General features: G+C 35.7%; 2 protein-coding genes across 4 annotated transcripts in view; both read left to right on the forward strand.

Annotated features, from left to right (window-relative positions):
* Window positions 1–10,247, forward strand: kat5b (K(lysine) acetyltransferase 5b). 3 transcript variants are annotated; one of them, XM_073840648.1, is made up of 15 exons: window positions 1–31; window positions 130–196; window positions 975–1,043; window positions 1,156–1,292; window positions 1,452–1,520; window positions 3,238–3,411; window positions 3,571–3,642; window positions 4,656–4,718; window positions 5,064–5,312; window positions 6,519–6,608; window positions 6,780–6,920; window positions 7,336–7,429; window positions 7,571–7,730; window positions 8,303–8,384; window positions 9,472–10,247. In XM_073840648.1, the coding sequence occupies exons 1-15, from the start codon at window positions 17–19 to the stop codon at window positions 9,604–9,606; spliced, it is 1,617 nt and encodes a 538-aa protein (XP_073696749.1). In that variant the 5' UTR covers window positions 1–16; the 3' UTR covers window positions 9,607–10,247. The 3 variants fall into 3 exon arrangements, with proteins under 3 accessions (XP_073696749.1, XP_073696750.1, XP_073696751.1); XM_073840649.1 differs by lacking the exon at window positions 4,656–4,718; XM_073840650.1 differs by lacking the exon at window positions 1,452–1,520.
* The window catches only part of LOC141334391 (phosphatidylinositol transfer protein beta isoform-like), a 19,137-nt gene continuing 15,870 nt past the window's right edge, over window positions 10,117–13,383 (forward strand). Inside the window, exons 1-2 of the mRNA XM_073839453.1 lie at window positions 10,117–10,200; window positions 12,356–12,501. Coding sequence (XP_073695554.1) covers window positions 10,117–10,200; window positions 12,356–12,501 — 230 coding nt within the window. The remainder of the gene's footprint in view (window positions 10,201–12,355; window positions 12,502–13,383) is intronic.

Raw genomic sequence — 13,383 nt, forward strand, 5'->3', positions numbered from 1 at the left:
GCGTTCTGTGATTAAGATGGCGGACTCCTCGGTAAGATGCTCTCATCTGTAGTCTGAATGCTGTTTTAAAACGCATTCGCCCTGTTGACATTGTTCGCGGTGGTTTATGAAGGCATTATCTCTCCACAGGTCGAAATCATCGAAGGCTGCCGGCTTCCGGTGCTGCGAAAAAACCAAGAAAATGAAGACGAGTGGCGTAAGTATCAGCACCACAGATCCTCAAGATCCTCATCATCGATTGTAAACAAAAGACTCGCGGCTGCTCTCACTCAGAATAGCTCTCTGGCACTCAAGTGTGAATTAAAATATTACTGCTGGTTCGTTTAGTTAGGGACTGTTTCCTTACGTTCACCGTTTTCGGACGTTAGTCAGTCGTTATTATAGATGTGATGCATTAGTGCTGCTGTCCTGAGATGCTCGAATAGCAATAGAACTTACATGCTGCACATTAAACATACTATTGTTGGACTTTTTATGAGTGTGGTCTGTTCAATATGGCATAGTTAATATTGCATTTTAAATCCCCATTAAGTTAAGTTATATCTTGCAAAAATGCTTTTCTTACTTTGATTTTCTCTTGTTTCCGAACAAAATATTTACAAATTCTTAAATCAAGAAACATTTTCTAGACGAGTAAACATTATTGGGTTGTTTTAAGAAAAATGAAGTCAAAATAAAGTGTGTTTTTGCTTGAAACAATCTAAATAATAAGCTGTTTTCTGTTTTTTCCTTACCCCATTGGCGGATTATTTTGTTTGTTTTACTTGTCTAGAAAATGCTTCTTGTTTTAAGAATGTTTAAATATTTTGGCTGTAAACAAGACAAAAAAATCAAAGACAAGCATTTTTTTGAAAGTGAAAACCAGCAATAAACCAGCCACCAAATGTTTCTAACAAGGGAACATGGCTATGTTAGATGTTTCTGATCTGCTTTCAGCTGTCTGAATGTTCATTCATCCTTTTATTTGTTCGAAGCGTTGGCTGAGATTCTCAGCGTCAAAGACATTCCTGGGAGAAAGCTTTATTATGTCCACTATATTGACTGTGAGTATTAACCAACTGCCTTTATACATCATCTACTTGTCTCACAAATATAATTTTAGTTTTCACCTTTTTTGCTATCTTTAAGGAAATGTATTTACTTGATTTGTTTAAGTTAATAAGCGACTGGATGAATGGGTGACTCCAGACCGTCTGGACATGAAGAAGCTCCAGTTTCCCAAAAAGGAGGCAAAGACCCCGACGAAGAACGGCCTCCCGGGGTCCCGTCCCAGCTCCCCAGAGAGAGATGTGGTAAGAGCCTCATTTTAATGCTTATTTCCAATCTGCAATCTACAGCAGTAGGATGTCTTTGATATGTGTTACCCACCTCCTCCTCAGTGGTTGATCTTCACTGTGTCACATAGAGTTGTGATCCTGTACCAACCTGTCTTCCTTTCTGTTCAAATTCAGAGGAAGAGTCTAGATCTCAGCGTTCAGTCTGCTTCAGCTCCTTCAAGAGGCAAAACCCTCCCCACACCGGTACAGACAAACCCGCCCATTGTACACCAATGAGACTCAATCTGTCCACAAGCAGCTTTCAATCAATGGGCTGAATTTGTGAAACAAAACAAACAAAAAATCTTACATTACACTTTGCAATAAGTGTGAGGGATGCAATTTTTGCCTCGTCTCAGTTTGCATTGTTGATTGGCGAGCAGCTTGAACATTTATGAGGATAATGTCGGCGCTGTTATAGGGTTAGTTCACCAAGAAATGAGAATTCTGTCATCAGTTACTCTCCTCATGCTGTTCTGTTGTTTTTTCACTGAAGGTCAGTGGTCTCCAATTTTATTAAATTAGATTGAATAGAGTAGTCTTCCAAATGTTGTGTTAAAAGTTTGAATCAATGTGTACATTGTAAATGATGACAGTTTTCATTTTGGGTGATCTGTCCTTATAATAAGATAATATTCTTAACAGCTGCCATGCTATACACAGCTCTGAATGTAAAATACAGTCATGATATCTGTTGCATTATTATTATTATTATTTTCAAATCTATTCAGTGGCTATGTTTACATGCACAAGTTTTGGTTCAATCAGACTAAATTCATTCGGATTGATGAATCTGAATGTAGTGTTTACATAAACATGCAATAAAGTGATCGGGTTGATGTGCACATTTATGCCACAAGCTTAGGTAAATATTTTTTTGGACATATAGAGAAAGTTTCTTACAGTTTGCACATAATAGCCACTCTCCTGCACTGTTTCTATATTTGTTTTTAACATCAGAATTAATATTCATCCACATATAAACCGGATTATTTGGTTGCATGTAAACGTAGCCGTTGTCGTTCTCCAACATGAATGTTCATTACCAGTGAAATGTTTGGAATCATTACGATTTTATAATGTTTTTGAGTAGTAGTAATTTAAAACAACCACTCCTTTTTCTATATATTGGATGGCAAAGCTGAATTTTACTCCAGTTTTCAGTGTTTCGCATGATTTTTCAGAAATCATTTTAATGAAGTTCAGTTCTTTAATGATCAATTAGTATTGGTGCACAATTGTTGTAAAAAAAAGCCAATTGAAAATGCATTTTGTTCAGAACAGCAATTTGAAATTTAAATCTGAAATGTTTTTGCTGTCACCTTTTGATCAAGTTATTGCATCCTTTCTGAATCATAGTTTTTTTTTTCTGTCTTTCTTTTTTTTTTTTTTTTTCCTTTTTTTTTTTTTAGAACATCAGTTTTGGCATCACAGGAATTAATTTCATTTTAAAATAATAAGAGACCACTTTCAAAAATGCTCAAAAATCCACATTTGTGACTGGTAGTGAATATGAAAGCATTTTCCATATTTGTCATGACATAATATATCCTCATCACTCATTATCGTGAGGTAAGTGGCTGGAGTTCACTTGTTTTATTATTATTCTTCATCAGCTGTTAGTGGTGATTAGTTAATAATGAGAGTTTGGTGGGCATTCAGACTGAAGGAGAGACCCAAGCTGCATCTAGGGACTAGAAAATCAAGCAGACTTGTTGTGGGAGCTTTTAATATGGGCCACTAAGGAACAGAACACTCTAACAACATACTAAAACCCACTCATCACACCTTAGATAACATAAGAACCGCCTATTACACCCTAGCATAGTAATAATGATGAGGGGTTTTCCAATCTTTTAAGAATGTTGTGCTTCATTTCCTATGCTGAGAAAGTTATCCGTGTTTCTGATTGGTGTTTCAGAAGAGAAAAGCAGAGTCTGTGTGTTTGGCGACTCAAGTGAGCGCAGCGACTCCAGTGCCTTCTCTTCCCAGCTCTACAGAGGTCACTCAAGCGGCGGTCTATCCGGCCATCAGAGACTCCACCTTCAGCATTAAATCCAGAGAAGAACACGAGCAGCTGACCGCTCTCACCACAGTAAACACTAACTACCTCCTCTCAAATTATTGAAGCTCTGCTAGTTAAATTCATCTCTGCTGTTTAATGATCAGAACATAAAGAATATGCTGAGAGCTTATTGTCTTAATGTTGATTTAATTTTCTCTTCTTTCCCCCTTTGCTGATTTCTTCTGGAAGAATGGCACAACACGTCGAATTATTCCTTCTCAGCCGGGGAGAAAAAGGAAAACTTGTGGCGGGACGGACGAGGTAGGCCTGCGACTCAATTTGCAAACTCGTCTTAGTTCCAACACGATGCACCTTATATTGAACACTTATTAAATATTCCTACAATCAAACATTACACATTTCATTGATATTTGCCTAGAAGTAGCTGGCATAGAGTTAGCACATCCTGTCTAATCTGATCGATTAAGGGCAGACACTGCAGGCAAAAACACTGTTTTTGGTTTTTCATGAAGTGTTTTTTCAGACTAGTGGAAAGAAAAAACACCCAAAAGACACTGTTAAGTGTTTCTTTTGTAGCACTTTATCTTTTTGTGTCAATAGATTTCAATTACTAAAAGCCGTTTTCTCCAAATGAGTTTTTTCTGCTACACTGAGCCATTAATCTCCACTTCAGCAGCACTTACACACACCACACTTTACATTTGTATTCCTGTCTATATCCTGAAGGTTTTTACAGAGGGATTTGTTCAGATAGAATTAGCTTGATTTTATACTTTTTATTCCTCAAAAAAAAAAAAAAAATATAGTGTTCTAAGTTTTTCTGAATTATGCCTCTGTAAAAACATTTGACTCTAACATGTCAAGAAAAAAAACAAGAATTTTGAAACCGACTTCATCCAGTGTTTAGATTTTTGTACTAGAAATATAAGCAAATTAGAGCATATTTAATTAAATAATACCTCATTTGCATATTTAAACCTGACATTTCTAGAAAACTGTTTACAATTATCAATGTAACCAATCCACTGAGTAAGTAAGGTGATAACTATTAGTTATTTTTTTTACCCTATTCACCTGCAGTGTCTTGGCTTAATAATAATAATAATAAAATGAAAAGTGAGCCCTTTTGTGCCTAGCTTGTAAAACACTACATTTTTAATCTGTTGAATGCAAATATAAAAAATGAGTCCCATTGTCCCCTAATCATCAAACAAATGTTTCCCCGATTCATGATTTATTTTCTTTGACCTGTTTTCCTCCACTCTCACTTAAAATGTCCCAAAGCTTTGCATCCACTTGTGTTTTTCTGTCAGATGGTAAAGGTGTTCCAGAATAACAACCCTCGCTGCTCCACCGTCTTTTTGCCGCCAGGAGAGGTCCGGCTCCTTTACTTCCCATTGCCTTTATTGTGTGTGTCTGTTAAAGTGGAGGCCTAGACAAACGTGTGCAGCTCAAACTATAGACATTTAGCTAGAAAATCATTGGATCTTGTAAATAATGTGGTTTTTACTTAGCTTATGGAAGATGATACTGTTTAATTCACTAGGTGTGTTTTTAGGTCATTGGGTAATAATAAATGGGTAAACAAGATGAATGAACTCAAGAGTGTAACCATGCAGTATAATCCAGATCAGAGATTAGTTTTGAATGCATAGGATGTCTGCCTTTTTCCATTTACTGCTGTTAGATGGTGTCTCTGTAATTCTGCTGTCCGCTCTCAGGATTCCCAGGACAGTTCTGACGGCATCCCGTCCGCTCCTCGCATGACCGGCAGTTTGGTGTCGGACCGCAGTCACGACGATATCGTCACGCGGATGAAGAACATCGACTGCATTGAGCTGGGCCGCCACAGACTGAAGCCCTGGTACTTCTCTCCGTATCCGCAGGAGCTCACCACCATCCCCATCCTCTATCTCTGTGAATTCTGCCTCAAGTACCTCAAGAGCCTCAAGTGTCTACAGAGACACCTGGTAAGAGCTGGAGAGAATATTCAACATGATCACAGCATCATATGAGTTTTGATTTTTATCACATATGCACACTCTGCTACTCAAAAGTTTGGGAAGTGTTCTGTTCATCAAGCCTGTGTTTATTTGATTAAAAATACAGAAAAAATAATATTGTGAAATGTTAATGCAATTTAAATTTGTGTTTTCTGTTTTAATATATTTTAAAGTAGAATTTATTTCTGTGATCAAAGCTGAATTTTCATCATCCATTACTCCAGTCTTCAGTGTCACACGATCCTTCAGAAATCATTCTAATGTACTGATTTATTATCAGTGTTGGAAACTGGCTTAATATTTTATGTAACCTGTGATACTTTATTCAGGATTCTTTGATTAAATAAAATGTTAAAAAGAACAGCATTTATATAAAATGGAAAACTTTTGTAACAATAAATGCCTCGTTCAAAGTTTGGGGTCAGTACATCGTTTCTTTCCTTCTCTTTTCGAAAGAAATTAATAATTTTATTCTGCAAGGATGTGTTGAATTGATAAAGTCAGAGTAAAGACTGATATTGTTAGAAAAGATTTCTATTTTGAATGAATGCTGTTCTTTATTCATCAAAGAATCATGAAAAAAGTATCACAGATTTGAAAAAATATTAAGCGGCACAACTGTTTCCAACAGATAATAAATCAGTATATTAGAATGATTTCTGAAGGATCATGTGACGCTGAAGACTGGAGTAACGGATAATTAAAAATTCAGCTTTGCATCACAGAAATAAATTATATTTTAAACTATAATAAAATAAAAACTGTTATTTTGAATTGCAATAATATTTCAGAATATTACCTTTTCTGTAGTTTTGATCAAATAATGGAACTTTGATGAGCATAAGAGAAAAAACATTTGTTTGAGCAGCAGTGTATATATGAGATTTTTGTTATAGGTATAATAATTAACTTCAGTGTAATGAGATTTCCAATCAGTAAAACAGATTATATAAATTAATGTTTATATTAAACTTGCATGTTTAAAGTTGGTTATTTAAAAATTATATGTACATATAAAATCAGTTTTTTTTTCATATTTAATTAATTTTTTTGCCAGCTGCATTTAGTCTTTTCTGTTTGTAAGCAGCTGAGTCCAGACACATTTATACAAGACGCTCGAGTCTCATAGTGAACATCCACACACGTCCACATATCTGTCTTTAACATTTACAGACAAAATGCAACCTTCGGCACCCTCCAGGAAATGAGATCTATCGTAAAGGAACTATATCCTTTTTTGAAATTGATGGCAGGAAAAACAAGGTGGGTAACCTCTACTTAATGATTCATGTTTAGATCCGACTGATCAGACAGAAAACACTTCTTCTACTGGAGTGAGGATTGCTAGTGTGCCTAAACTGAACATGCGGAATTAAATTGAATCGTGAAATACATTTGAGCTTGTTTCTTTTTTCCTCTTCTCTCACCCCACAGTCATATTCACAGAATTTGTGTTTGCTGGCCAAATGCTTCCTGGACCACAAGACCCTGTACTACGACACAGATCCTTTCCTCTTCTACGTGATGACGGAGTACGACTCCAAGGGTTTCCACATCGTCGGCTACTTCTCCAAGGTAAACTACAGTTCTCCTTACGTTAGTGCAGGAGCCACCAGCATTATGTCTTCAAGACAAACTTTAGGTTGGCTTGAGAGTTTAAGTTTTGAACTTTAAATAGAGAGATTAGATGATTAGCATGTTTCTAACATTCCGTCAGTGTGAGTTTATGGGATTTTTAATCTTCAATTTGATAAACTATAAGTGGGATCAGTCTGAAGAGTTTAGTGCTTCTAGTTTGAAAGCTCTATGAGGAGCGGCGTTCAGAAATGTAGTCGAAGAAGAAAAAGTTGAAGTAGCAGATCAGTAGATTGCTAACCCTAATAACTAAAGGTTTATCGCAGTGATATTCTAATGGTTTTATGTTTTAGCTGGTTTCTTTTCTTGTATAATAGTGTTGTGTTTTTATGGTGTGTGTTTCCTCCCATTAAAGGAAAAGGAATCAACAGAAGACTATAACGTGGCCTGTATTCTGACGTTACCGCCGTACCAGAGGAGAGGCTACGGCAAACTGCTGATTGAGTTCAGTGAGTATCCTGCCGTTATCGGGTCTTTCCTGAGGCGCATGTTTCTACAGTGTGTTCTAAACGATTGCTCAGAATAATCAGTGGGTAGTAGAAGCGAACGTCTTCAAGTAATAAAAGTTGTTTTCTGTTGGCGTCTGTCAGGTTATGAGCTCTCGAAAGTAGAAGCAAAGACAGGTACTCCAGAGAAGCCTCTGTCTGATCTGGGTCTGCTGTCCTATCGCTCATACTGGTCTCAGACCATTCTGGAGATCCTCATGAGCCTCAAACCAGAGAACGGAGAACGGCCACAGATCACCATCAAGTAGGTCTCACCATCTGTCTTCACTTTTATTGACAAGTCAGAAATCTGAACCAAAAACTCTATTTGTGTACTATAACTCTGAATCTTATTCTCACAATTTTATTTATTTTTTAACCTGTGGTTTTGAAATTGGTATTAGGTTTCAGTATTTTTAACACCACACCCCCAATTTTCATCACTGTAAGAAAAAAAAGTAAAGTCAAATATGTGATCCTGGACCACAAAAACAGTCATAAGGGTCAAGTTTACCACTGATGTATGGTTTGTTAGGATAGGACAATATTTGGCTGAGATACAACTGTTTGAATATCTGCAATCTGAGAGTGCAAGAAAATCCAAATATTGAGAAAATCACCTTTAAAATTGTCCAAATGAAGTTCTTAGCAATGCATATTACTAATCAAAAATTAAGCTCTGATATATATGAATAGGAAACATTTCTTTGAATTAAAAAAGGTTAATTTTTTGGACATATTAGAGAAGAATGTTTTTAAAGGGAGAGTTTTATCACTATATACCCTACACTGTAGGGTTGGGTTTTTTAATGTTCTATCCTTTGTTTATTCTCTCAGTGAGATCAGTGAGATCACCAGTGTCAAGAAGGAGGATGTGATATCAACTCTTCAGTACCTCAACCTTATCAATTATTATAAGGTAAGCAATCCTTAGATGCTTGTTTTCAGATTTACCCATGGCTTCTTAATGTCTAAAATAAAAAAAATAAAAAACTTAAATATCCTTAATGGTATAAGAAAAGTTGTAAGTATGATTTCAAGAGGTCTTAAATTTGGGGATGGAAAAACAGGAGTTCTGATATGGCTTAATGTGATTAGTCAACTATTTCACAGTCAGTGAATAAAGCACCTTTATGCTAAACGATTGATCGGCTGTTAATGAATCATGACAAAATACAGCATTCTGACATCAAAACATTGAAATAGTGAGGAGTTTTGTATGTTTGTCTTAAATATTGCAAATATTTGTCTAAAGTAAACGCACCATATTTGTATGCAGCGTGTAGTGTTGTAATGTGAAAATCTAAACAATTAGGAAAATAAGGGTTAGGTATAGTGTTTTAAATTTATATACAGGTGCATCTCAGAAAATGTGAATATTGTAAGTTATTTGTTTTTTCTAACATATTTCAAAAACTGAAACTTTTATATATTTTAGATTTGTTACATGCAAAGTAAAACAATTTAAAAGTTTTTTTTTTTTTAATATATATATAATTTTGATGATTAGAGCTTACAGCTCATGAAAGTCAAAAATCCAGAATCTCAAAATTTTAGAATATTTACATTTGAGTTTCATCAAATGACTGTCGCTACAGTATAAATTCTGGCTATATCTTGTTCTTTGAAACCATAATAACAACAACAAACTTAACTTTTAAAATGTTTTACTTTACATGAATCTAGTATATATGAACTAAAGTTTAAGTTTTTGAAATGAGTTGCCAAAAAAAAAACCTTTTTCACTATATTCAAATTTTTTTTTTGAGATGCACCTGTACATAATCGTTTACTTTTTATAATTTCTCTTTAAAATGGTTTAAAGGCTTTTAAAGGCATTTAAAGTTTTTTTATTTTATAAAACATTTAGTTTATCAACCTGTATTTGAACTGTAACGTTAGTTTTATTTGTGCAGGGCTTTAAGAACATATTGTAAAGACTGAACAGAGCATTGCATTTGGTAGTTCTGTGTTTAAGTGAGTTGTGTTTTTGTGTTTGGCTGCAGGGTCAGTATATCCTCACATTATCAGAGGACATAGTGGATGGTCACGAGCGGGCCATGCAGAAGCGGCACCTCCGTATCGACTCCAAATGTTTGCATTTCACACCGAAAGACTGGAGCAAGAGGGGCAAGTGGTGACCACCGTAAGAGGACCGACTAACACCGCAAACACACTCCACCTGAACATGAGTCTGTGGAAGAAGACGAAAACACTGTCATGTTGCTGAACACCCCACAGTCCACATCCTCCACATCCTCGTGTCACCTGACCTGATCGTGAAGTTGATGTCAGTCTGTTACTCGTCTCTACATGAGAACGGAGGAGTGTGTTTTTAAATGGAAACATTTCACTAGATACTCCTGAATACCAGAGTTTACAGTCAGTGCCGTGTTTTATTACTCTGACAGCGTTCTACACGATTATCAGCCAGCGCTCTGCAAACTCTCATGATGCGGTTGGTTTTCAGTGCAGAGATGGTGACCTCCTCTGGTGATATGAGCGACAGACACCGTCTGTGACGGGCAGCATATATTCTGGTGCTTATACACTATATTGACAACAGTATTGGGACACCTCCTTTCAGCTGCTGCTCATTTGCATACAGTTACACTTTTCTCAAGGTCCTGTTGCCATGGTCACAGCCACTCATGTCGCTCTGCACTGAAGATGAAGAGGATCTTGTGGCTGTTGGCGTCAATGGGACTGAATGGTTGTTACATAGTCATCGTGTCGTACAGAACACACTACACTTCAAATAAATGTCTTTTCTACACTGGTATTGTGTGTGTCCAGGGTCAAATCCAAAGGAATGTATTTGGATACCTCTACTTTTTTTTTTTTTTTTTTTTACTCGATGTAAACCGCAAACACACAAAGGTGTCATATTTAAGGTCAATAAAAAAAAAAAGGAATCTTGTGTATATAAATAGTTTAATTAAAATATCAGATCACAGCATGATGGAACAAGCTCTGATCAAGCGTTGCTGTTTAATGTTGTTACATTTTTGATTGACATTTGATGTTTGAATTAGTTTTTGGCGAACAAACGTGACAGATCAGGTTTCACTGCAATAATAATGCCAAAACTAAACAAAAATCTAAACTTTGACAAAAAGTAGTCTTTGATAATGTCTAAATACATATCCAAATCCCAAACCTAATAAAAGTCGGACAGAATGGGTAATTATGTCTGAAAACACTGTTTTCATCAACTACATATCATTTTCTTTATTTCTTTAATCCTGCCTCCACTGGATTTTAAACATTTTTTTTTTTTGCTTTATTGCTGCATTAATTTTTGTTTTAAATACTTTTTAAAAATGATTTTGCATAGTAATTAATGGTTCATTATTTAGAGGAGAATATAGTGTAATACCAAGAAATACCCTGAAAATATCAAATGTGACATTAGGGTGTGGGTGAAGTTCTTGACTGTGACCATCGGGCAGATTTCTTCTTGGGAGCAGTTCACATTAAATGATTAATTCTGATAGGAAGGGTAACATACTCAGAAATAGAGAGGAAAAAATAATACTCACCTTTGCAATCTGGCTCAGTTTGTAGTTTGCATTGAGACTTCACTGAAACAGCCATTTAAACCAGTTGCATCAATATATTCTTGCCCCCAGTGTGATATCAGAACACATCTCACGGCTGTTGAATGAAGCAGTCATAGGAAGTTCTAAACTACAACCGGCTGGAGCTCCAGAGTTCAGGACGGAACACGCTTCTGATGATCCCTGTAGAGCTTCAAGGACTGACGCACCTCAAAATAAACTCAAGCCACAGTGAAGCAGGATCCCAACACTGACACTCAAGGCCTTGATGTATTTGAAACAGTTCTTTTTCATTTTTCACATGGGGTAAAAAGAAGTTGAGTGACTGTATTCTGATATTACTTCATGTTTGCTCAGGAAGGAGATACACATATACGTTACACAGATAACTAAATGCCACAATACTTTACCACAATTACAATATGTGTAATACTCATCTATATTTAAGAGTATGATGTTTATAATCAGTGTTGGGGAAAGTTACTTTTAAAAGTGATGCGTTACAATATTGGGTTACTCCCTTAAAAAGTAACTAATTATGTTACTTAGTTACTTTTTATGGAAAGTAATGTGTTGCGTTACTTTTGCGTTACTTTTTAAATCTGGCCAGGGCTTGCTTGTTTGTTTTTAATATAAAAAGTTCTATTTTTGTCAAATGTAAAAGCCTTTTCACAGCAAAAGCCTCAGGCTTAGAGAAAAGTAGATTCACGTCTGTACAGTAGACCACAGAAGAACAAATGTCAACTCTTCAGCAATAAAAAAAAAGGAAAACAAATGTTCGAATATCTTTAGTCATTTGTGCTTATTAGTATGGATGAATTGGATCATCGAAGGTCGGCAGCAAAGACATCGGTTAATAAAATGGGATTAAATACATAAAGGATATTTGTATTATTGAACATATTTAACTATTGCAGGTTTGTGTTGAATTTCAGTGTTTTTATTCATTTTGAAGAACTCTGGATCTGTTTTTTAGTGAGTGAGATGAATTAATGCATGTTCACATTTATTCTAGAACTAAAGTAACATCTTAGTCACAATTTATCTCCACATGAGGACAGGAGAGCTTTTAATCAATAAATGAGGGAAAAGTAACTGGTGTTACTTATTTGAAAAAGTAACTCAGATATTTTCCAATTAAAAAGTCAATTAAAAAGTAATGTGTTACTTTACTAGTTACTTGGAAAAAGTAATAACTAGTGTTAGTTGTAATGCGTTTCCCCCAACACTGATGGTGACTAACAGGAGTGTGTAGACCCATTGTCCAGTATGCAGTGACATATTTTCTAAACATAGGCTGAATGTTGTTGTCTATTGTGTTGTGTTTCAGTATCAGGTGGGGCAGCTGTATTCTGCGGCAGAAGCCAGTAAGAATGAGACCGGCGGAGGAGAGGGCATTGGGATTTTGAAGAATGAGCCCTATGAGAAGGATGGCGAGAGAGGACAATACACACACAAAATATACCATCTCAAAAGGTACATGCACATATCAGCAATGCTGTAAGACTGCAGAGAAGCTTGGCTTAAAACTTAGTACAATTTGACCACATATTCTGCCCTCCAAAGGCAAAGTGCAGTAACTACGCCAACACTGAAACTGAAAAAAAGTGCCTTTAAAATTTTTACATCAGCTAGTCAAACATGTTGACGCTCTCGTTTCTCTGAAATAGGACAAAATTGAACCAGGAGACTTTGCCACGAGACAAAACAGTTGTTACAAAGTCCATTTTAAGCCATAACTCAATTTTGAAAAAAATGTGTAGTTACTGCACTTTGCCTTTGGAGGACAGTAATATTAGGAGCATTTCAACAATTCCCACATCAGCAGAGGTTTAATTCTGAATGTTCTGCTGGACACTTTGTGAAGGTGATTGCTCCTGAAGGATCGCTGATGTTCCACGAAGATGTCTTGAATGCCTTCCCTTACTGCAGAACCAGTGAGTGCTAAACTTTATACACTGCAAAAAATGCTTTTCTAGCTTAGATTTTTTTGTCTGGTTTCCAGCCAAAATATCTAAAAAGTCTTAAATCAAGAAGGATTTTCTAGATGAGTAAAAATTATTGTCTTGTTTTCAAAAAATCAGGTCAAAATGAAGTGCATTTTTGCTTGAAACGATGCCAATGGGGTAAGACAAATAAACTTGTTTTCTCTTTGAAATAAGATTTTTTTTTTTTTGCTTACCCTATTGGCAGATTATTTTGCTTGTTCTAAACAAAAACTCACTTAATTTTGACTTGTTTTTCTGAAAACAAGGTTTATTTTTTTTTTTTTACTTGTCTAGAAAATCCTTCTTGATTTAAGACTTTTTAGATATTTTGGCTGGAAACCAGACAAAAAAATCAAAGCTAGAAAAGCAT

Source organism: Garra rufa, chromosome 5, assembly GCF_049309525.1.
Source record: "Garra rufa chromosome 5, GarRuf1.0, whole genome shotgun sequence".
Classification (NCBI taxonomy): Eukaryota; Metazoa; Chordata; class Actinopteri; order Cypriniformes; family Cyprinidae; genus Garra; species Garra rufa.

What these genes read in the sequence shown, in the direction of transcription:
- kat5b (XM_073840648.1), top strand. An exon ending in GCTCCCCAGAGAGAGATGTG is followed by an intron (nt 1,293 to 1,451) that starts GTAAGAGCCTCA and finishes GTTCAAATTCAG; the next exon opens with AGGAAGAGTCTAGATCTCAG. An exon ending in ACCTTATCAATTATTATAAG is followed by an intron (nt 8,385 to 9,471) that starts GTAAGCAATCCT and finishes GTTTGGCTGCAG; the next exon opens with GGTCAGTATATCCTCACATT.